The sequence below is a fragment of the Cupressus sempervirens genome, chromosome 9, assembly GCF_028749045.1.
Source record: "Cupressus sempervirens isolate cs-2001-9-10 chromosome 9, ASM2874904v1, whole genome shotgun sequence".
Taxonomy (NCBI): Eukaryota; Viridiplantae; Streptophyta; class Pinopsida; order Cupressales; family Cupressaceae; genus Cupressus; species Cupressus sempervirens.
In genome coordinates, this window is record NC_143126.1 from 754,068,799 (window position 1) to 754,095,143 (window position 26,345).

At 35.5% G+C, this 26,345-nt stretch overlaps 1 protein-coding gene across 2 annotated transcripts in view; it reads left to right on the plus strand.

Moving 5' to 3' along the window:
* The window catches only part of LOC149540873 (retinoblastoma-related protein-like), a 72,437-nt gene that overhangs the window by 30,185 nt on the left and 15,907 nt on the right, over positions 1–26,345 (plus strand). For both annotated transcript variants that reach the window (XM_089801944.1, XM_089801943.1), the window contains one exon: positions 9,680–10,568. In XM_089801944.1, coding sequence (XP_089658070.1) covers positions 9,827–10,568 — 742 coding nt within the window. In that variant the 5' untranslated portion in view covers positions 9,680–9,826. The remainder of the gene's footprint in view (positions 1–9,679; positions 10,569–26,345) is intronic.

Below are 26,345 nucleotides of genomic sequence, written 5' to 3' on the forward strand. Positions count from 1 at the left end.
CTCCATTCGGTTGTGTCAATCCATATTGTCTAGAGAGACCCACTAGGCATCATCCCCTTGAAGCTGAAGACGATGCTCCAGCCAGCAATCTCCTATTATGATCTATCACTAGATGGAAGCATGAACAAACAAGCTTGATCATGTAATCAAGGTCCTTTAGAGGCCACTCATGATCAATTTTCTTCCAATCAAGCTCAATGTTGTGCTTTTTTAGATTTGATAAATACAAATATTGCAAGATATAATCATTTACTTTATTTGTATCTATTGTGTCCAAATAAGGGTTAAAGCATAATAGACTAATCTAAATACACAAAAGTCTAACAATTTGTGGCATCATAATAATTGAATTATTTATAAATATAACATCACCAGTATCATAAAGTTGTATGTAAGAAATGCATATTTGACTTTATTACCCAATTAAAATTTGGCATTGATCACGAATTTGCTCATAAATTTCAATTCATATGCTAGCAATTCTTTAGCCTCTTTTCTTTAAGTATTTGATTTGATTTGTCTTAATAATTCGTATTAAAATTTTCCTTTCAGCAATGCACAATTCTAATAAATTAATCAAAGTTCGAAGAATAATAATTATTAATCACAATCTAGAAGGTTTCCTTGAATTCTTTCCATTTGAGGAATTTATTTTTGTGTTATAATCCGCTATAAATCATCTTGGATCCAAGTTTTGCTATCCAAGATTCGGGTGAACAGGCTTTGGTTTAGCGAAGCCAAAACCACAGTGGATTCGAATCAATTCGATTAATCCTGTCAAGTTGGCCAAAATTGATTAGATACCTAGCATCGAGCAGGCAAGGCTCGTAGGTTTTTAATCAACGATTTTGATAACCAACAGGGCACACCAAAAAATGGATACACATCACAACATTCCAACTTACACTAACGAACTTCAAAAGCACTTCACAAGAAAGATGGAACTGACTTGTCTCCAACCTTTGGTAGTATAATTGAAGGAATTCTGGTGCACCTTTGATGTGTTGTATTTCATCGCCATATTAAGACTAAACTTTGATTTCAAACTACAGTAAAGGGAGATTATTCATCACCCTCACGTGATTTATCTTCTTTATGCAGATCCTCTTTTACAATTTTCATCAGGTCACCAGTTTGAGCCCTGCGGCAAATTGTTGTAAAGGAATATAAGATCTCTGATAGAGTAACAGAATGTAGGATTCTATAGATGTTTAACTGAAGATCTGATATGTATAACTGTATATACAAATCTGATATTGACTGTGACTGATATATATCTAATTTAAATGATCAAACCTTATATATAAAACTTCTGATATTATAGTAGTGGAGGGTAATAACTTTAGATTGAATGACTGTAGAAGTGATAAGAGATAAATCGCTGCTGAAGATACTTAACATTGCTGTTGATTGATGTCTTCCCCTACAGCAGCAAGCATTTTAAATATGGGAACCAATGGTCATGCTCACATAGAGACATGACTCTACATGGCTATAGCCATGAAGGGTCATGTCCCTACGTGGACATGACTTATATCTATGTGTGTATAAATGTTTATATATATACACACACAATGCCAATATACATATATTAATATGTATACCATTCTGATTTACTGTATGCTTCAATTCGATCGAAATATATACATATTGAAACTGATTTACTTTATGCTTCAATTCGACTGAAGCTACAACTTTCCAAATATTACCAATGGCTTGTGTTTATCCTCCCTAGCTAAGAGGGAGTGTTGATGTTTGGTAGCTTTAATCTAGTAAACCTACATATATATATATAATATTACGAGACATAAGTTATGAGAGAAATAAATATAAATGATATATATACTAGAATTTGTTATTATGTTAATTATCAACTTAACAAATAGACTTATGCCTTATGCTTAATGTAAATATGAGAGGGAGCTGCCTGTGGAAAACACATACCACATATTATGGCAGTGCTATTACATTTGCAGCAATCCTAGAAAACCAACAAATAGTCAAGATGAAGAGCAGGACACAACAATAAAGCCAAATCAAAACAAACATATGCATCAACTACAAAATACAGTAAATGAAGCTGTCATAGAGAAGCAGTATAGCTAGAGTGCACCGACGATTTGTGTCGAATGAGAATGGCACAAGCAATCGTCAATAAAAAAAACCTTTAATGCAAAAGAAATCTGACCTAAAATTTGATAAAAATCTCCTAGATGTGGAAGGAGATGCATGAGGAGCACTTTGATACCACGTTGAAGTAAACTCCATTGCCAGAATAATAATCTGTGATTCACAACTTTCATAGAGAGAGAGATTTTTCACCAGGAAGATAAAATGTATTGAGATGCTTGAAATAATGTAAATAACCTTGCATATAAACCCAAGGAGGGAGAGAACTGGTAGATAATTCTCAACAAACTACCCAAACTATAATGATTAAAATGCATTAATGAACTAATGCCCAAGTAAACTTAAGCTTGAGTAAATGAAGACTCATTTAATCCAATGGGCCTTTACTAACATCTTTATGCAATCATCTAGGGTTACTAACATTCCTCTTAATGATGCGACAACTTTGCCTTTGATGCCCTTCTTCCTTGCTAAGGAAGAAAACATTCAAACCACTAAATACTTCAATCGGCAAGTTAAAGATTTATCATCAAATTCTATTTTAATTATCTCTTGTATATCCATGCTGGGAGCCAATGACATTAGGACTCTCACACCAATATGTACAAGGGTGGCATTTGTATGTTCAACACTTAACTTTTCCAAACTAAGACACCAGTGGAGGCAAAAGGATCCATAATAAGGTTGGGTAGGGACATTTTTCATTGGAGACATTTTGGGTAGGAAAGGGCCAAAACCTCTTCAGAAATCAAATTTGATGACCAAGCAATGGACCTAAAGGTTGCATCTTTAATTGTCCAATGTTGCTTTTCTATAGTTTTTGTTGCATCCCATGTTCTTAAAGATTATTAAGAATATATTTTTTGAATGATATTGCAAAAGGAAAACTACATCCCTAGTTTTTTCTACCAAATATTGTTAAACCATTTATCTGAGAACCTTCTAGCATGCAATCTATCTATATTGAAGACAACAAAGAAAATTACTTTGAATTCTTGTTTATTTACACCATGCACCATATTAAGGGTTCTAGAAATGACTAGTCCCCTTAGAGAGTGCTTACCTTTGTCTCCTGATATTGGCCTCTTTATTGTGGGCTACATCATTAAGCACTATAAATTTTTCAAATGTCGGTAATTCAACAAAATACCCTATCAGTGTCTCTCGAAATGTTTTTCCTTCTACTCTCTTTGAATATTTTCCTACGTTAGCTTGAGTTTCTAGGATGGAGGGATGTGTTTCCTTGCCCCCAACTTTTAGAGACATTTTGGGGATGGCTAGGGGATGGAAAGACAACTGTTTTTAAAATATAGAAATTTTAAATATTCATATACATGGATAAAGCATGGATATATATACATGATTGACCCTTAACAGATAACATTTGTGTTAAATAACTTAGATTTTAAGTTTACATGAGAATCAAAATCAAATAAGTTATCAAATCTCAGACATTAATACTATGGGACAACTAGGGGATGTCCCTGAGGTGTTCTTGTGTCCCCAAGATGTCCCAATTTTCAGGATGGGTCAAAGAGGTTCGAGGATGTGTCCTTGGATAACTATATTTTTCCTTTATTAAATTCAAACTTGTCAGGGTGCTCAATTTTATTTTCTATAATTTAAATGGTATGTTTCATTAGGAGGAAATAAGTACAGTGAGATTGCAGAGAACCAAGTTGACAAACAAATGGGATGAATAAATGTGACTTTATTGCCGATACAAAGAAACAGTAAATCTTTAAACAGTGATAAGCCATTGACTGACATTAAACCTTTAAAATTTAACCCAAGGATGTGTAATTGGGTACTAAGAGAGCACTACTAGTGGGGAATGAAATGTGCTGCCCCAAGCGTGAGGGGTGTCGAGAGCCCTCAAAATTTGAGAGCCAAGACCATCCTCTGTGTCATCTCCCAAATCCTTGCTCCTCATCTTTCGTTTCTGTTTTTCTGTAATACACTTGATTTGCTCTATCCGACTAGGTTGAAGTTTGTGACAATTTTGTATTTTGATTTGATGTTTTTTCTTATCTTTTTTTGGACCCTTTTGATATATATTCGCTTTATGTGCTTTCTGAAAAATATCTCTTCATAATTGAAATGCAATGCCATGAAATTAGTTGCAACTTAATAAAAACCTTCTTCCAATTTTGATAATTTGCATGATTAATAACAATTGAAATTGAAATTGCATAAATTAATTTTTTATACAAATGGGAACCTGCCCAGCTGAAACCCTTAATTCCCATGTAGCTCACAGCAGTCCTTGATGACCTTTCATCATCCACAATGGGAAGATTCAAACTCCAATGCCTTCTATACTGATCGCAGATCCCAGTAGAGTCAAAACAGACCAAGTAAAACACACAAACAACAGTCACAAAGGCATTAAATATCAGAATTAAATCGCCTAGAAATGCAGAGTATAATGGTGTCATTGTATGCAGACAATTCTAATGCTGAAACAGGAAATCCTAGACGCCCAGCTGTGACAATAATCTAGAGTGAATTCTTCCAATTTACCAGAAAAATTCCAATGCCTAGGGTAAGATGATATTGCACTCTTGAATTTAGATCGTACAGCTCCAGAATTACAAAGGAAAACCCACACAGATTAGCTCGGATGCTAAACGCTCAAATCAGTAATGAATATCTTCAGATTTTCAATGCAAACAATTAATAGCTTGAGCAGTAACAAGGTCTTCCAAAAAAACCGAATACCTTCCTAGAAATATTAAATCTAGTAATAGAAGACACCCCAGAAATCTCAGAATTGATTCGCAATACCTCAGCTGTGAATCCAAACCCTTTTACCTCAGCAAGGGCACAAAAAATTAGAACTTCAAGAAAACATCACAAAGACGACAAAGCCAAATATCATAATCAAATGATGGGATGCTTTTCCCATCAAATGGGCTCATATTTATAATTTCCAAATGGCACAAGTTTCCCAAATAAACTCCACAACATTAAAATATAATAAAGTGTCATTATAATATAATTTATTAATTGCTTTTGGCTCCTAAAAATGACCATTTCCATCGTAACATAATATTTTGACATGTAAGGTCACTATTTCTTGTGCTCATGATTTCAAACTTTACAACCCAATTCTAGCGAGCTATGATACTGAGATGACTAACATACAACATTAACAAAAATAGCAACCTAAGCATATTTAGATGAAAAATAATAATAATTCACCTGTCTTGTGAAAACAACTGAAGAAACATCATTTGAAATCTGACAACACCAAAGTGATCCCAGTGAAGAAAGACGATGGATGAACCTAACAAGGTGACTTACCATAAATAGATGCTCCCTCCAAGAATCTTGGAACCCAAACTAGAAACTTGAAATAAAAAATAAGATCTGCCAAATCGTCTAATTCAACAGAGCTCATCAGAACCAAAAGTTAACTTACTAAAAATAGTAAGTCCCTCAAACGGAGCCAAAAAACATCATAGGCTGTTGGAAAGCCTATAATCCCACAATTGAGACACTCAAATCCCACTGTTAGCTCACGAGGGTTGCGATGGTGAACAAACCAAGCAACCTGCAGGAACCTACCAAAAATGGGGACATTACAGTTCTCCCTCCCTAAGATTGCTTGGGGATTGCTTGTCCCCAAGCAATCTTGGAGCAAAATGAGCATCATAGTCCACCTGGATCCCAAGGGTAGAACTGCGTACTATTCCTACTGTGTATAGGAAACTCCTATAGCATCAACACCCAAATAAATGATATCAATGACATAATCCTCTGAAAACTAGTTGTGGGCATTGATGGCAGTAACAACTCATCGAAACTCACTCCAACTGAAATACCAACTCTTATCAATATTTGAGTTCCTAACAAACTGACACTCACACCGAACTGCACCATGAAAATGATAATGTCCATAAGTACTTGAATCACTATCACCAACTCTAACCTTTGATAAATTGTCGTGCGTGTGTGGATATTGCAAGTGCTCTAATGTAACATCCACTTTTTCTGGGGTCTTAATTAACAATTAACATACTCAAAGAAATACAGTTATTACTTCAATTTCATAGGAAGACAGTTATATCAGTCATGTTCATGTGAATGAGATTTACTGTTAAAATTAGTGTGACAAAATTTCATAACTAAGAATTGAAATACCATAAATGAATTTACTATGGAAATTAAAATCTACATACCATGGAATTTGAACCGATAAATCATTGTAAGAATGCTTCTGCAATCACCCAGATTAGTCCACAAATACCACTATTACAATGTCATATAACGACTACCATCCAATACCGCTATATCAAAATCAAATGTAAAATTAGGGCATCACATACCACTGTATCAATTAGGGCATCGATTACCATTGGATCATTTAGGGCATCAGTTACCATTATATCAATTAGGGTTTCAGATACTGCTGAATCAATTAGGGCTTCCGATACCACTGTATCATTTAGGGCTCTAGATACCACTAAATCAATTAGGGGTTCAAATACCACTGTATCATTTAGGTCTCTAGATACCATTGTATCATTCCTTTCCTTCCGATTGCTTAACTGTGGCAATAACATAAGATTAGAAGATATGCTCATATTTATTATTCATATAAATGAAAGATTGATATAACAATCCATCAGATAAATTTATCTCGCAATAAAATGTAAAATAACTGTAACAATGATATAACTCAATTAATCTTACTTTAGTCTTGCATATACATCATAAAAGTAAAAATACCTGTTTCTGACATACAATTGAATGTATAGCTTATCTTTGTCTGTTGTACATCTGACAACTTGGGGAGAGGTGAAACATTGTCAGGGGCTTAACCACCCAACCTCGGACCAAAACTTATCCCCACACATTCTTTAATGAGAAAGACCCTCCCTACCTAGAATAGACATGGAAACACCCTGTCATCCATTGAGCATCCTAGTATTTAAACACACCACTTGACTTGATAGTAGGAGAATACAATAAACAAGATCAGGCATGAGCTATTAAATGATTTCTTTTAAAAGTAATAAACATTGTTATACCACATTTGATTTAGTTTCATGCTAATGTAGATTCCTTTCTCTCACCACTTCACCCTGTTCCTTGGCTATACAGTCAGGTGAGTCCTAGGTCTTCGGAATTCTCAGAACAACCGGTTCTTTCTGTTGATTCTCAACTATTTCATAATTAACATATATTCTAGCTTATCACAATTTGTGATTTGAGAGATTATATTCTTTAAAGATCACAAAATTAATTGTTTAATTCTAATATCCATTGGCATAATGATTTATGGATCCATACTATGGTTACTTGGCTATCACTTGCCATGAACAAGGTTAAATTTAAAGAAGTTCAATCTGTAAATTCAAACAAGATATCATCATGATAAATGCTGAGAATCGCTGCTATGAAATTCGATGTTATTGTACCTTTTATTTCAGGTTTTATTGCATTTGGAAAACTCTCCCATAAGAGATACTATTCAACTGGATACAATGAAAGTGAGAAGAAAGTTCATAATAAATCACAAGGATTATTCAGCAAGTTAAATAACATGATTATAGACAAAGAAAAAAGGTTCTTGTTCCTAGCCGGTTGCTATAGAATTGTTTTTAAAAGCTTTGGAAGGATAACTCATGACTTGATAAGAATTTGATATTGTTCTGATGAACTTGAAATCTGATTGGTCCTCTCCAGTTGTTTTGAGATGTTACTTGCAGAGCATATAGCCTCTGATTTTTAGCTGGAAAGCTTGCACGGCAAGGAGCAGTAACTCAAACTACTTGAACAAGGCTTCAATGGATGGTATTGTAGGTATCGGCAGTAAATAAGATGAGGAGAAGTCGAGTATGGAGCAATGAAGTTTGTGACAATTTTATATTTTGCTTTGATGTTTTTCTAATCTTTTTTTGTACCCTTTGGATATTTGTTTGCTTTATGCGCTTTTTGAAAAGTATCTATTGATAATTGAAATGCAATGCCGTGAAATTAATTGCAAGTAAATAATAACCTTCTTCCAATTTTGATAGTTTGCTCAATTAATAACAATTGAAATTGAAATTGTATAATTTAAATTTATATACAAATGGGAACCTGAAAGTATGCAGAATATGTAGCATAATGATGCAAATCTGCCCAGCTGAAACCCTTAATTCCCATGTAGCTCATAGCAGTCCTTGATGACCCTTCATCATCCACAATAGGAAGATTCAAACTCATTCACTGCCTTCAATACTGATCACAGATCCCAGTAGACTCAAAACAGACCAAGAAAAATGCCCAAACAACAGTCACAAAGGCATTACATATCAGAATTAAATTGCCTAGAAGTGCAGAGTATAATGGTGTCATTGTATGCAAAGAATTCTAACACTGAAACAGGAAATCCTAGACGCCCAGCACTGACAAATCACTCGTGTACACAGAGGCAATAATTGATTAACCAATCTTAGAAAATGTGAATTGTACAATTTTGCTCTAGTTAAATGGATTTCACTCAGGAAAAAACATAGTTCCATGAGTTTCTTGATAGGGGGATTCAGGGATGGGAATTGGGGACGTCAGGACCAAGGGCCTAAATTTGGGGAAAATAAGGGGACAACGGTAGTGTGTGGTACAGATATACAAATTGAGGTGAATTGAAAACTTCAAGACAAACTGCAATATAACATCTCTACAAGTGCCCCATGAAAGGCATACTAGGTTTCACAAAGTTAATAGTTGCAATCAGTATGTATTGGCATGTGTAGTATAGCAAGCAACACAACAGCATCCATGGCAGAGGTCACAGTGCTTGTGGTGGGATACTTCCTCCAAATCCCCAAATCTCGAAGCTGTTACTGTACATGGGATGTGGGTTTTTTCTTTTTTTTTTTTGAGGGGGGGAAGGGGGGGTGTGTGGTGGGGTGAGGATGCGTCCTAGTGGAACAATGGTTAAAACTTAAAAATGAGAGATGGGCATATTACTTTTAGTCGATTACCAAAACCACATGCATGTGAAACATGCTGTAATATATGTTGGTCTTTATATGATCCAATCAGATCAGAGAATATTCTGAATTTGTGGAACCTGTTATTTGATTTTTTTTCCTGGATTTCTGTTGTCTTTCTTTATTTTTAATTGCAGATATGCCAATCAATGTTTTCCCCATTTGTCTTGTTTTATTTAATGCTTCTTTCCAGTATAAATCAGAAAAAAATTGTGTTTTCGATGTCTTTAATATGGCGATGATGATTTGGCTTCTATGTTCATCATAACAAATATCCATTCCATTATATTAGGTCTGGGAATGATTTTTGTTTACATTGTTGATTTATGTGCATATATATTGTACTCTTAGTTTGTGGTTTGTACATTTCCCCAACTTTGTTGATTTCTTGATATTTTTGCCCTGTACTTGCATGTTTTTGAGTATATGGTGTAGATGTGGTCTGTAATTTTGCCCTTGCAACGAATGTATCACATGTTTATTGCATGTTTTTGATGGAGGGTGTATGGCAAGCTGTCACACAATGGTAGAACTAATCCTATGTATGTGTTTGAATTCTGCAGAGAATATATGATGATATATCTTCACCTACGAAGAGAATAACAAGTCCATTGTCTCCACCAGGCTCTCCTTTGACAGTCCCGGTAAAAGAGAGCTATACACCCTTAGAAAACAAGACGCCCCCACCTTCTACATCAGTGAGCCCAACAATGACAGCCACAAAATGGCTTCAAACTGTCATTGCACCACTTCCTGCAAAACCTTCTGCTGAGCTTGAGCAGTTCTTTTCATCATGTGAGAGGGATATAACATTAGATGTGGGCCATAGAGTGCAAATAATATTGGAAGCAATTTTTCTTAGTAGCACACCTCTGTACATACATGTTACTGGAAGCCTTCATAGTGCTGCATTGATGGATAGCTTATGGGCAGAGCAGCGTAGATTGGAAGCATTAAAACTATATTACAGGGTTTTGTCTTTTATGTGCAGAGCAGAATCACAGAGATTGTGTAGCATCAACTTGACATCCCTGCTGACTAATGAAAGATTTCATAGGTGCATGCTTGCTTGCTCGGCAGAACTCGTTTTAGAAACACACAAGGTGGTTACAATGATGTTTCCTGCAGTTCTAGAACCTGCAGGCATTACTGCCTTTGATTTTAGCAAGGTGATAGAGAGTTTCATTAGGCATGAGGAAACTCTTCCAAGAGAGTTAAAGCGACATCTAAACTCGTTAGAGAAAAGATTACTGGAAAGCATGGCATGGGAGAAAGGTTCCTCAATTTATGATTCCTTGATTGTTGCAAAGCCTGGCCTTTCGGCAGTAATAAATCAATGGGGCCTTTTAGCAGAACCGATGCCATCTTTAGATGCCATTGCCCTGCATCATAAGCTTACTTCTGGAAGTCTTCAGATCTCTAGCATGCCTCATAATGTTGATGCTATCTCAGGTAATTTTAATCATCTATTTTCTTTTCTGTTAATCTAAGTGTTTGAGTTTCTTGAATTTACTGAGACTTTTTTCCAATGCCTTTATCACAGAACATAAAAAAGATATTAATTTTAATAATAAATTGAAAACTCATAAGCTTTGGGATTTGATAATTTCCTTTTGATCAAGAACTTCTTAGTTCTTTCAATCCTTCCAAAATTATTTTCCTTCATTTGCCGAGTTCAACTGAAAGGAAGCTTATTCCGGTGCTTTTTTGGTGGAAAATGAAGATCATATAACTTTTTGACATTTTTACTTGAAAAATAAGTGATCTTTATTTTTAAACTGAATATATATTTGATATTTGTAATTTGATTATTTCCTGTTGATCAATAACTTTCTCAGTTGCATTTCATTTACAATTAAATTGGTCTTCTTTAACCAGTATTTGGTTTATATTTAGAATCAGAATAATGCACCATTGAAAGCAGGAGCATTGTCTTGAAAAGTGAGTAACAGTCTTGCAGACATGAATTTAGAATTATTGAGTTGAATAAAAGAGTATTGTCATGAAAAGTAAGTCTTCCAGACATCAGTTTGAAATTATTGAATTGAATAAACACTTGAGACTTGCAGTTTGATTGTTTCCTGTTGACCAAACTTTCATTTAAAATTCAATTATTTGGAATCAGAAGCATTCTCTTGCAAAGTGAGGAACACTCTTCTGGACATTTATTTGAAATTAAGACTATCTAATGGTTTATCAATGGAGATTTATTGATTGAACACCAAAATGGAGAATCATTCCAGTTGTAAACGTTTATTAATAGTAAATATTGAATTATATTGTCTTAGCAATTGCTAAGATACAAAATTTACAATGACATTTTAATGTTTGATGATTTTGTTTATTATAACAATTTTGGATAACATTATAAGTATCAGTGCAATTCTAGAGAAAACCATTTTATTACTTGAATTAATTTTGATATATTGTAATGCTCAAACTTATGTTGGTAACATATGCCACATATAGTATATACACATATACAGTACTCAGGGAGGAGTGGGTGGAGCTAATAAGTAAATTTTCTACCTAGCTACTATGGCTGTGGTTCAGATCATGCTGGTGCCATCAGTTAGCAATCAGCACCGAATTGAGCAATATGTTCACCTGTAGGGTGACAGAGGGAAAAGTAAATGTGGAGGTGGGCATCCAAGCCATCAAAGTATCTTAGCCATTGGTTGGAAGTTTGATGAATAAAATTAAATATAAAGTGGTTACACATACTTGATTTATGTCTTTTTTGAGAGCATTTGAGGACATTTTTTAGAAAAAAAAATTGAAACTAGAAATTTTCATTCTGTGCAAATTAATTCATGAATTTAAAATAATGTTCTTTTTACACAATTTTTTTGTGTTTGGTTGTTTTGATATTTATTTCATATTGCAAACACATAAGACAGTCAAAGAGAGTCTGCAAATGCAGCCTGTATTACAAACACATATCACATGACATTTTCTATTGCTGTGTCTTATGACAGGGTTTGGTTGCTTTGAGTTACTTCTTAGTTTTTGTAACCTAGCTAAGACTGAGGAAGAAGCTGATGTAGGTGACAAGCAACTAATAAACTGCTGATTTTGAATTTTTTTGGATTGTCATGCCCGACTCTAGTTTTAAGTTTTCTGTGGAGTCCACTGTTTCTGATGGGTTGTATTGGCTCCCAATTTAAAAGTGTTTAAATAAAGAGGAAGCTGAAACAAAATACATCTAAGGGTAGCTAATTCCTACGATTGAGGCAATTGAATAGAACCTGGGCCAACTATAAGGCAACTATCCTTCTACTCCTCAGACTTTGCAAAACCTAGGTGGGTAGACCTTAGATTCATTAATTTCATCAATGCTAAAATATAAATTTGAATCTAAACAAAGAAAATAATACCCTGATTCTTCTACGCTTATGCAATACAATTGGAATGCAATAGTTAGTTACAAAACCAATGAATTTACAAGCTAAGTGAGGGTCTTCCTTTCAGCTCTACAAACAAAAAAGGGAAATGATCACTTTGATTTTAAAAGATTCAGCAAGAACCAAATATGATACAACAAAAATATGCAATCTCCCATTTGAGATCAGTGCCCTATCCATTGGATGTTACACAAATCAAGACATGCATCATGATCCTTATGATCTATCCATTTACTTTGTAAATGAGACACCAACTTTCAAAATGAATCCTCTACTCATCACAATCCTTCCATGAGATCTACAACCGTGACAAAATATACTAAGCATTTATTTGATTCTTTGAATCAACAACAAAACATACGAAGGAATACAACTCAAAACAAATTTTACAACTGAGATCTGGGTTCTTTGCCTTCATATCACATAAAATTGCACAACTCAAGGACAAGAGACAAGATTTTGAATGAAAATATTATAAATATTGCTTTGTATTCATTTCTTTGAAACCAAATACATCAAAATGCATGTAATAACTCAAGACAACACATAATAGATCATGACTGTAACTATGGCTTCATTATTTTCTCGAGGAAAATACATCTGCTGTTCAAAACCAGAAAAATGTTAAAAGAAGGTGGAATCACTGTGAGGCTCAACAAGTTAGAACCAACCATGTACAATGAGGAAGAATGAGAAGATATAGAAAGAGAGAGGATCGGATCTGATCAAATAGTGCCAAATATCATCTTTATTTTTCACCTGATGCTGTTGCAAAGCTTCTCTTATCTCTCCTTCAACTGAAAATCAAATCACCATCATTTGATTCAACCAACTCATCAAAATATCCCCAAATGATGAAGAAACCGACTGAAAGGAGCCACATCTGCTACTAAAACCTGTCCCAATAAGCAACTCCAACAACAAAATATCACCGCTAAGAATATACCTACCAAGTTTTGAGACAACCCACTTAATCGTTTGCTCTAAAACTTAATCTGAAACTGCCATCAGAAAGACAAGAAAACCTGTTGAGAATGCCCCTGTTTTACAAAACTGAGAATATCTTTTGCCCAATAATACCTACACACATTTGGCCTGCAAAATTGAATTCTTCGTTCTGAGACCTTTCCAATGGTATATGATACTTGTATATCTTGATAAAAAATGTATACTGGGCATTTAGTTGAAATTACAGGCTTTGAGAAATGAACATGCCTCCCATTTGAAATATTTAACAAAAATTACTTTATTCTGTAGTCTGAATAAGAAAATAGGTCCATTAAAATATGCAAGTTATTTGATTGGTTGAGATACTCCTAATATGGGCCCCACATTATGTTTTTGATCTCTTTTTAATATTTCATTCTCCTCGCAAATTGAGCACCCAACCTTGATTATCATAATACCTAAACTTTCAAAAATACCTCCAAGTTTACTTGGTCAAATCTTGGTCAACTTATCCTGTTGGCGCTTTATGTCACATTCTGATTTGTTGAATCTGCCATCTCATCAACACTGGATCACCACCGCACTGCCACATGTCAACATTTGATTTGACCACAAATGCCATTGCCACATGGAATAACCTCATAGCTTCATGAGCTCATTGGTGGGTCCCACTCGAAATGTAGAGAAGTTGCACTCAAGAGAAAATCAGAGCTTCGTGACCCTTAGCCTCAAACCTTAATTAACCGCCACGATGTTGCAACTAACTGCTAGCAGTTAGGTGCAACATTGGAACCACAAACCACAAACCACTGAAGACCCTCAGGATCTCGTGCACTACCCTTGCGTCACTTCACAACCTCCTAGGCTAACCACAATCTAACTATTGAGATGTTGCCTTGATTGTGTGTGCAACCTCGCTACTCTTTCGCATGATGTCACCATTCACCCCACTGTGTCGCATGAGCATGCCACATGTCCTAATACATCAACTATTTGCCTTATACTCTGTGCCACATGCCAAATCCTCATTCGTCGCCAAGATTGCCATATTGTCTCCATGTCACTAGGTTCAGTCAAAATTATGTTTCCTCTGTTGCCAACTCGCCAAGTGGGACTCACACACACACGAAACACTTTGTCTATAAGGACAAGCCTCAAGACACCGATGATTTGTATGCAGGCATATTAAAACAAGTGATGGAAGCATATCCCACACAATGTGGGAGAAATGCTTAATGCATTTTCCACAATCAAACTCCTTCATGCATACAAAGTTACAAACACAAGAGATGGTTGTGCACATTTAACCTCTAGTATTTTGGTTTCCATCTTTAACCAAAGACAATGCCTCTTGCGCAAGTTTGATGGTATTTGCGTAACAACTTTGACAACGCCTCTCCATTGTACACACAAATTCACATTTTGCACTAGCAATTGAAATGATCCATTAGATTTCATTTTGTTTTTGTGAACAGGTTGGGAAGAATCTCACAATGGAGGCTCACCTTTAGAATTATATGCCTAGCTTGCAATGCACACCCAATCAGAGCACTCATCCTTTGAAAACACTGGTCTATTTTGTTTGCTGTGGTGGCCAAAATACCTGTTGGTCTTAGAACTTCGCATCAATGTTTCCAAACTAATTTCAATTCCCATTTGTCTCATGAAACAAAACAATGAATTCTATCATAATAACCCCATCTGATCGCAAAATGGCATGGGCTGCCTTAGCATAATGGAGAGCAACTGAAACAAGATCATTTATCTCCCTTGTGTTTAGTCACCATATCTATGCACTATTCTTAGAAGACATTGGTCTCTTCTTTCCACCTTGCCATTTGCACATACTCATATTTGACCTGCGCCTCTTCACACGGATCCTCACTATTATGCAGACCATTTCAAAATGGTAGCCTTGTAATAAAATCTGCTTGGTCCCTCCTCTAATCATTTCTAGGTCAGCACATCAAACATTGGAAAGACCATTGCAATTTTAGAATTTAAAAGGAGAAAATCGCCAAACATGCGCTACAATAGAAGGATGATCTACCCCTATCCATAAATGCCGCTGCTCCTATCCATGGCAGTGCGTCTCTACAATTGGCAACACTCACCCATGTACTCATTAGATTCCTGGCATCAATTCACAAGCAATCCTTCATGCTTATGATGATCACAAGTGTCTTCATTAGATAAGGCTGAGTGGACATTGAGCAGCTTGGAGGAGGCTTCTCTTGTTTTCTGCAACAGACTTGGAAGTGGAGTCAATAATGTGAGGATTTTGACATTGCCGTAGTCATGATAAAAGCTCACAGCTGCCATATGGATTCAAGTTCCATTAATGAAAAGCACACAATCATTCAACTCATGAGAGAGGTTCTTGAATACTACTCGTGCTTGTTTATGCTTAATACATTAACCATCCTTTCTTCTGCAAGCAAAGTAGAATGCCAAACCTTTCCCTTCCTTAATGCAAATATAGTATAGAGAAGTGCTCTCCCCAAACATTGATGTTAGCATTCAAAAGATAAGTCTCATGAGAAAAGTCTTACTTGGGATTTATTGGTATGGTCCAATCCCCTCTTTGCTTTTTTACTATATCTATAATCCTATGCAACCATTTGATCTTTGAATGGTGTTGTGCACACTTAAAGCCCTTTTTACATGATCAAAATGATTTCACCTTCTTTATTTAAAACACCATTATTCTTGATGCCATCTTAGCATTCTAATAAAACTAGTCGGGCCCCACAGGGGTCCAGCTAAGTGCTTTTCGTTTTCAAACAACTGACCTCCCAAAATATTCTATTGATCTCCCTATACTAACTGAACTGAAATCGGAGCATTGGCTGATCATTTAAAACTTATTTTCAACTTCTTTGAGGACTGCCATTTCTGTGTCGAGGAGCTCTAAAACTGGCTTTAAAATTTGACAAGAATACTTGATATGACCTTGATACTTTGCATCCATGTTCTCTGGTCCACATGCTCTTACCCTACAAAATTTCATCTCATGATGACATCAAGGTTGAAAGTTATTAACCGTCAAAATTGCCTACTTCAAACTGTCTTGCAAGTGAACTTATTAGAAATAGATAATTGCATTTGGTTTTCACTTCAGAAACTGGTCAAATAGTCACTTAAGAATCTACAACTTTGGGTATAGATACACTTTTATATAGAGCATATGAATCTGTGATTTGGGCTCATGAGAAATCATTGGGCTCATTTGGCAAGCCTCTAAAGTCGGCTTCCAAAGCTTGCAGAATTGGATGACTTGGCAAATTAGTGATTTTTTGCAAATGGAATGCACCTAGAAAAGTGTGCAAATGGATTGGTGAAAGCTTGCAAATTGGAACGCATGGAGTATTTTCAGTATAGAATACAGGGGTATAATCAGTTTAGACTCAGCTATCATAAATTCAAAATTATAGCATCACGAACAGGCCCTCTGATCAATTTGCAAATCTGATCCAACAGCGAAACTTTAGAAATTGCAAACGGAATAGCCTTTGAAAACTGATCAAACGGATTCGTCATAAGCTCAAAATTGAAACATAACATGTCTTTGACCCCTAGAATACAATGGTGATGAAATTTTCACATTTGAGTTAACTGGGTCAAAGTTATTCAAGGTCAAACAAGGCTTTCCATAATTCTGGGCAAAGTGTATTAGTAGAACAACAATAAAGAACCGACTTTGAGGAAATACAAATCCTATCAAAACATGTCGTAATGACCTGAAAACTGAAACATAGGCTCTCTCATATGCATACTAAATATCCCCAAAGTGGCGAGTCATGACACTAAACTGGGTGCAAGATATTTCAATTGCAAAGTAGGCTTCCAAACACTATTTGACACAAGTGCTCAAAACACCACCTCACCAAATGACTCAAATCTTCAAAATAATGACCTGAGGTGGCTGAATATACTGAATACAAGACAATTGACAGTTGAAAAACATCACATGACTCAAAATGACAACCTAACACATAGGCACCAAAAGCATTTATAGGGGCTAACTTTTGCAAAGTTTACAAATATGGTACTCAAAATCCTCTTGCAATTTTGAGTTCCAACAGGTTGCTAGACAATGTAATAGGCTATCTTGCTACCGTTTGCAGTTAGGAGTTTGGATGAGAAACATAGCAACATGTTTTGAAAATCTTGGAGGATTGAGAAGGTGAAAGGCTTGACAAATTTTGGTTAGCTTTTAAAGTTAAATAACATACATAATTATGCATGACCATTAAAATGACATAAAAATAGATTCCAGTAATCTATATTCACAGTATTTTCAAATTTGGTACATCGTATGCTTGCACAACTTTCAGATAGTGGTACTTGCTCTTGAATTACTATAGTCTAAACCTTGGTGCTATCAAGCCCTAAAATTTCTCAAACTTCATCAAGGTTGAAACTTGCTACATGATGTAATTTACTATCATTAAATACAAGCAACACCAACTTCTTAATCCAATCCATTTGTACATAGGCTGCATAACACAGTTACGTGAGAAAAATAGAAATTTGATAACATAGTCAAAATGCTTATGACATTGGAAGATTCAATCAAATATATACGGACCTTTGAAATTAAAAGTAATTCAAGGTTTAGAGAAAATCCTTGAGGTTTGGTTAAACTTTGTTTCTGTGATGGCAGAAACTAGCTTGGCGATTGGGAATTTTGTTTATTAGTTTTTGTAATATGACCTTGTATGAAAAAGAAATGGGAAGAAATATGTAGAATCAGGGATGGGAGGAAGGACTATCTTTGATGCCACTCTACATGACCCGTGTTAGGTGGGGTATATTGTTTCCTTTCACAGAGGGAGATAATCTTTGGTTTTTTTCCTAGAAAGGGGTGATGCTTGTTGGCATTGTATGACACCTTTACCCATCAAAGATAACCAATCCAAAATGCCAAAAAATTGGGCTAAAACTCTCTACCTTTGTCATGGAGCCAAGCTAAAGCCCTAAATCCTAGTGCTTGTTGTGCACTAATATACTCTATGCTCCTTGTTCTAACCTTGCATTGACTCGCTGGTCCCGTCACTTGTTGTTCCCAGTCACCATCCATATTTCCTTAAGCCTTTAGTGCACATATTTTCCTTTAGGTCTGATCAATGGATTGCTTGTCTCCATAGTGAATATTCCTTGGCATCTTCCCAATCCTATAGTCTCACAAGAGCCATTCAATCGAGTTAGTGGGTCCCCTTGCACATTAGAGAGATGAATTTTCTATTTCTCCGATCTCCAATAAAGGGTGTATATCTATGTAGAGCTACAAGAGGTTCTGGGCATCGAGAGGACAATTCTTTGGCCTCTTTGATCACTGGTGAACCTTCCCAAAAGGATGCCAAGTGTTTTTTCTCATCGAATTGATCCTATTTCAGTCTCTTTGATGTGTGATGGTGAATGACAAAAGGTGGTCCCTGCCCAATTCCTAGTCAATAATATTCAACAAATCTGCATCGACAATCAGCATATATCTGCAACAAATGTTCCTTAACATCTAATTAGTTCTTTGGTGTCACACAAGTTGTCCAATTCTTAGTGGTGGTCTAGGGAAAATATTCTCTTCATCTCCCACATTTTGAAAGTTTAATGCATCTAATCCAACAACAACGATCAAGACTTCATTCTAGAATCTTCAAGCTTCTTCTCACCTTCCAAGACAATGTGGGTCATTTGCATTTTAAACTCACATTATGAAGGCTTTCTTATTGTATATGTCCATCCATTCTTGCACGAAGGTCTTCATCGAGTATGGACATTCAAATTTATGCCCTAGGGTTCAAATTCCAATGGTTATCATGGGCTTCTACTAGAGAAAGAGGTCAAATTTCAATTCCCTAGGTGCTTCATTACTTTTTAATCAAATCTATTTGTAGGAATGATGCCATAACTCCTCTCAAGCTCTTCATATGTGACACTACAGCACTCTCCATGCCTATTTATAATCTCTAGGAAACTTTTCTCCATCAGAAGGAAAATCATGCTTTGAATTGTTGAAGAGCTGTTCTAGAACATGGCCTTTTATTATCCGTGGGGGGCATTCATTGTGGCCTCCTCCTGTTGCTTCTAGAGACTAGATATACAAACCAAAATCAGTTTTGATTTGATTTCTCATTATTAGTCCATCTTGCAACCAAACCCTTGTTAGGTTAGGGTTTTTGGTTCAAATTTGAAAATCAGAGTAATGCCTGACCTACAAAGGTAACATTGTAAGATATTTTCTAGGTTCTCTTCTCTTGTAGTGGCTTATGTCTTGCAGCTATAAATTTGCCTTGCCTTCTCACTAATGAAATATCTTTGTTACACCTCTTCTCATATTTAGGCGTCTTGTGCAAATTGGTCTTGCCTTTATGTTTGAATGCATTTTTTATTGTTTCTAGATTGTATGTTGTGCCAATCTTGTTTATGAATGTTAAATTGTGAACCCCTCTTTCGTTTCAACATCTCATAAAGTATGACCTCCCTACGACTCTTTGGGGATTGATTAAAATGAGATCTGTGTATGTTTTGGGGATCTTTTTTGATTTATTGTACAAACATTGGGAAGCAAAAACAAGTTCTAATCTTAGTGCATCCCCTATGTTTACTTTTTTGCATTCCTTCTCCCTTTCCTCAACAAGTTGTTAGATTATGCTAGAAGTAGGTTTTCAAAGTGTTGGGTTGGTCTAATATTGCACCTTGATTGAAAACAAAGCCAACTTTCTTTGGAGACTCAACCTCACTTGTCAAGGTCTCACACTTAGAGGTTGGTTCCATTTTTTACAAGGGTAGCTGGGGTCAAATATCAAGCAAGGGTACAAACTTTTATGACAACTATGCTTTTTCAATTAATATTGATAAGGTATCTCCTTATGTTTAGATAGCCAAATTTTAAGATATTGCTTCTACAAGTATTGTGTTGTTTTTATTAGACTCTTGGTATATCTTTTAAACGTAGTTATCATTTTGAGTTCGATTCAAAATATAGGTTCGAAGAACCGGTTTGTTGATATGGCAAAATTATGGAAAGGGTTTTGGGTTCGTTTGGGTTTTGTTCGTACAAAAAAATGTAAAAATTATATTTATATATATATATAAAATTATGAAGCCTAGAAGCATAGATTATCATAAAATCATATGATTTAATCTTAGTTAATCTTTTAAACAACAAAAACACCATAGGCATAAACATTAAACATGCAAGTTGTAATCATAGCATCATGAATCAAGATCATACCATCATATATTCCAATTTTCAAGTTCAACATCAAAGATTCAAAACATTAAAAGTAAATCATGATCCATGAATCATAACAAGTTCATGGTATCATTGTTTCAAGTTCAAGTTTCAACTAATCATAATGTATTAAATTTTAATATTCATCATATTCATATTCATCATCATCATCATCGTCTTCTTCTTCTTCTTCTTCTTCTTCTTCTTCTTCTCGTAGTCCTTCCGCATAAGTTGACTCAACAATAGAGCTAAGGCGAATGGGATCAACACCAACAACAATAGTATGGGCATCAAATCTTCGAAGTCTATAATTGTAAGCCGAGAAGCAGAAACATCCAAGTCCGTCAACTCTGCATTTACATCCCACCTCTTTGTCTCCCCTTCTTTGTATTCTTTAGTCTTGTGTGAGAGGAGACACAAGTTGTAATGCACAAATGCCAAGTTCTCCACTCTTTTTTATTGCAACCTATTCTGCTTCACTAAATGGATGAAAGAATATGTGCTCCAATTTCTCTCTAAAGTGGATGAACTAGCAATCTATAAAGACATGACATGTAAACAATTAGAATAAAATTAAAATTATGTATCTTGAATCTTAGAATTTCTAGCAATTTACAAAGACAAAAGAAACTAATAACAATTTTTTTAGACAAAGGAAACTAATAGCAATTAAAAAAAATTGAACTTGTGATATCACTTTGATTGCAAGGGGCTGCAATGTTTGGAATCTTTGGCCATGGAGGTACCTCCAACTATGTGCATCCTTCCTAAACTGATGACGAAGAGCATCGTTACTTAATTGTTTTGTATCCACAAATTGTATGAACTCATCTGTAATCAAATCTCGCATTTCATCATCAATAAAGAGTCTTTCAAATGTTTCCTTGTATCCATCAAACACTTCTATGTCTCTATAGGGTGGTAGCCTTCCTGGTAGATCAGTATACTGGGTGCTATAGTATTTGGGCATCAATGCATGGACAAGAAAATGTAGAGGAGTGGTCATTTTGTTCCATCTTTCTATAACAATTGCTGCAATTGTTTGAAGGTGGTCTATTGATGATCTTGTTCCTTTTCATTTACAATTTGCTTGATCTTCTCAAGCATTGAGTCTATGCCATCATAGATCTCTCCAAGGAAAGGCCTATCCATGTCTGCATACCTAAGCATGATCATAATGGGTGCGGTGAGATTAATGAGGTATTTCACACGCTCCCACCAATTTTCATCCAGTATCCTCTTCCTTATTTTGGTTGCTCTCTCAGTGTTGCTTTGCCTCCATATAGCCCAATTTTTGCTGATTACCATATTGGTAAGTGCCTCTTTCACTTGCATAAGTTGTCTCAAGATGATTATGTTTGATGCAAAACATGTCTCAACAACCTGTAACATAAAATAGAGAAAAAACAATACAAATAATTAGATACATACTTGATAAAAGAATACACATCATTATATAATCAAAATATCAGAAATTGTAAGATACTATTTAAGAAAAAAAAAAACTAACTTGAGTTCATGTTTACTTACCTTCAACAACTCCAAACGTGAGAACATTCTGAATACCCCTCGAGTCATGTGGTGGTTTGTGATGAACATCTAGATGTCCTCAGCTTCTGCATACACCTCTTTGATCCATTGAATACTCTTCCCAATCTCTTGTAGCATAAGATTGAATGAATGAACTGCATAAGGTGTCCAAAAAATATGTTGGTATCTATCTTCAACCAACAAACTAGCAGCTCTACAATTCTTTGCGTTGTCCGTGATGACTTGGACAATGTTTCTTACACTCACTTGTTCAAAGGCCTCAATTAGGATATTAGCAATAAATGGCTCATCTTTTACTTGCCCCTCACAATCCACTACTTTCAAAAACATTGCCCCTTTATGGGACACCACAAAACATCGATCAATGGATGATTTCTAACACCTTTCCACCCATTTGAAACAATTGTTACCCTTGTCTCAATCCATGAATCTTTGATGGGCTTCAATTGCTTATCAATCAACTTGACCTCGTCATCCAACAAGGTGATTCATACTCTCAAAATTGGGACCTAAATACCCTGCAGGTGCTTTATTAACACTTCTCAACATTTGCTTGAAATATGGAGAGTGGACAAGATTAAAAGGCGACCCATTTGCATACAAGCATTTTGCCGCATCAATGTCGGCAATTTCCCTACTATGATTTTGAAATGTAGTTTCAAGTGGTCACTTTCTTTTGTGTCGAATGGGTGCTTCATTTTGAGAATCAGGAGTAGCTGAGGTAGTATAGAAGGGGTAATTTTCTATCACAACTTATGGGGTGGATTTCATTCCTTTTGCTCTTTTCTTATTGTTATTGCCATCAATGACATTTTGTCTAAGTTAATTTCTCTCTCTTCATCTCACTCATGCTCTTCAATATATTTTAATACTAATGAGTTTGGTCTTGGTGCATTTTTTATTAAGACATTTCTTGACTCCTCTACCAGGGTATCCACACAAATGACCTACCACGCAATAATATGAATTGTTTCTTTTTACATCACAACTCCGACATTTCCAACAGAAGCCACCACCTCCTGGAAGAGGTTGTATAATATCCACATACTTCCACAAAGGAGAATTAGATGGGGATTCTATTCTTTGTGGGATATTGACATTGCCTACTGAGGAAGATGTAGATCCCTTTGAAGTTCCTTTTCCTATGATAAGAAATTGTATACATATTGACATATTGTTATTGAGAATAAATTTTTAGGGAATATAATAGCTAGATCTTATTGGCAATGAAAGAAAATTGTAAAAATTAAAAAGATTAAACAAAACATTGAAAAAAAAGAAAAATAGAACAAGACCTTACCTCTTCCTGCCATTGTATGCTTGCAAAGATGTAGCAATGAGACACAAACACTTAAATATAGCTCGCAATCCAATCTTCCAACTCCTTGCATAGACTTACTTTTGCTCAATCACCTATTTTCTCACAAAATCACCTATTTGCACACCACAAATGATGTTGGAAGCCAAAATAACCTATTTACATTCACTTTTTAGGGCTGTAGAACTCAAAACATTATCAAATTTGTTATAAAAAATGACTTAAAAGCTGTTCAACATCGCAAATTTGCCTGGCTTCACCTCATTCAATCTAGGCAATGAAATTCGCTTGGGTTTGATTTTCTAGACTGTGGGTTCGAACCACCCCTTGGGAATTGGAACCTTGACCAAATTTTGCTCGAACCAAACCAGTATTTCGAACTGGTTCGAACCTAGGCAGGGTTCTTTGGGCAAAACCACAAACCCTAATAACTAAGCTTTTAAACTTGGAGGGTAGGTCAAGTTCAATTATTCCCAAGTAATTGATTTTGGGGAAAAGCTGTCTAGCGCAACAGTATCTGATGTGCATTGCTAGATGTGGTACACTATTTCTTTCCACAGCGGGAGTAAATCTTTGGCTTTTCCCTAACAACAAACGATTTTTTTTAAATGAACATTGATATTCAAATGATAGAATGTCCTAGTCCCTGATAACCAGATTCATGTGCCAGTGCTCATACAAGTTTCATGTACTTATTCTTAGACTCCTTGGTATAACTTCCAAAGTGGAGAGCTTGTCAATTGTTCTCTGGTAATTGTTTTTGGGGAATGCAGCATGGTTATGTTCTACATTTCCTTGACATTGATATATTATAGCATCTAGTTTATTGCTCTTCATCACCTTATTTGATTAATTTTAGTTTTGATTAGATGCGTTTAATAATGCAGATTCTTTAAGTACTTCCAAGTTGGTTTTTGGTTGCATGCTTTTTGCTTCAGAATGGTAACATACTTCTAATTTCAGAATTTATCCATTTTTTGCCTCAAAAACTGAACATTCTATGTCTTAATCCTATAAAAAAGGATTAGCAATAATGAGTTTCAAAACTGAAAATAGGTTTCCTGCCTTTCTGCTCTTTCCATTTGGTGAGATGCTTTATGTTGCCACATTCAACTACTGCTTCTACCTACCTTTGGACATTCAGTAAAGCCTCACATTAATAAACTTATAGTATCAAATTTTTATCTATTTTGGTCTCAAAAATATGATGTCCAAGGTTTCAATCCCACGGTGTGGGATGTGTTGGCAAGTGTCCAGCAGCTGCTCTCGGGATTTGTGCTATAGTTCAACAGCCTCTCGTGAGATTCTTGTTAAGATTCAGATCAGATTTGTATAAGGTAAATTTTACTTCTTCTTTGATAAATTGCTGCTACAATAATTCTTCCAGAATTATTTATTATTTCTTTAACTATGAGTTTGTGTTTACTGCAGTTAGTACGGATTGCATTTGCATCAAAACTTGTTATGACTGAATTTGCCAGAGGTATGAGACTAGAAGACTGAGTTATGTTATGTGTTTGATATGTCAAATACCCCTGGCCTTCGAATTATATATAGGTGACTGAGGGTAGGGACATGTCCACCAAAAGACAAGCCTCCACATTACGTGGAGACATGTCTTCACGTGGACATGACTCCACGTAACACAGTCAAATAGCACAAATAACTATCAGGCAGGGGGTGTTAGTTAATACATCGAGCAATCTCTATATAATTGCTAGTTATAATACAACATAGACAATGGTGATTAAGATGCCCAATCAACCATAACTTTATCGGGTATTAGTTAAGGCTTGTGTTGAGTCGGCAGTCACAATAATAACTGTTTTATGAATTGATTTAAATATAATCATTCTTGACTAATAAATATTAGATACAGCTATAACTCTGTGTGTGTGTGTGAATATATATAAATTGTCTAATAATTATTATTCAAGGATGACAATGATTAATTTAATTTAACAAAGAGACTAATTATACATGATATATCTTTGATCAACTCAATCTGACTGAAGCTACAATATTAACAATTCTTAACTACAATGTTTCTTGAACAAGTGTATCTTTTTGGGAAAAACAGCTAGCTCACTTCCCTACACATTTTATCAGAGTAGGATTGCAGGCGAAAATCCCCTTGGGTAACACGGGAGAAGATTGCTTGTACATATCCAATGTCTCCCCTCGGGGTTTGACACAGTTTAATAACCTCTTGTGAGATCCTTAATTAGGATGGTAGTAGTTTCCTCAACAGGTGCATCTTTTGGGGAAAACAGCCAGCTCAACTCCCAATAGGATGAATTTTATAATGGAAGAAAGGGGTCTGCCTTTTGAGTATGAAACTGTTGTTAACAGTTTGCAGATTGGTGACATGGTTTAGGTTTTCTCATCAGCACTATCACACCCAAAATTGCTTCTGCATACTTTTGGAATTAAGTGAAACTCCACATTAACAGAGTTTCAGTTTTGATCTCTCTTCTTTTGATCTTAAAAACATGACTGAGGTTTGAACTATAATGTCCCCTCCTTAGGCAAGTCAGTTGACATATAAGGTTGGCATATAGTTTGGTTCCTATAGGCCAGAAAAATGTGTAGGGGATCCTTTCAGAAGCTAGTGATGACATATCAGGGCCTTGAGAGCCAACTCGATTAGTTTTCAGTAGTCTCCCAAATTAGGAGGAATCCTTATATTTTAGGGATGCACTAGCAGTTGACAGGGACACACAAGGAGATCTCCAGGATCATTCTGGCATAGTTCCTATTTTTTAAGAGAG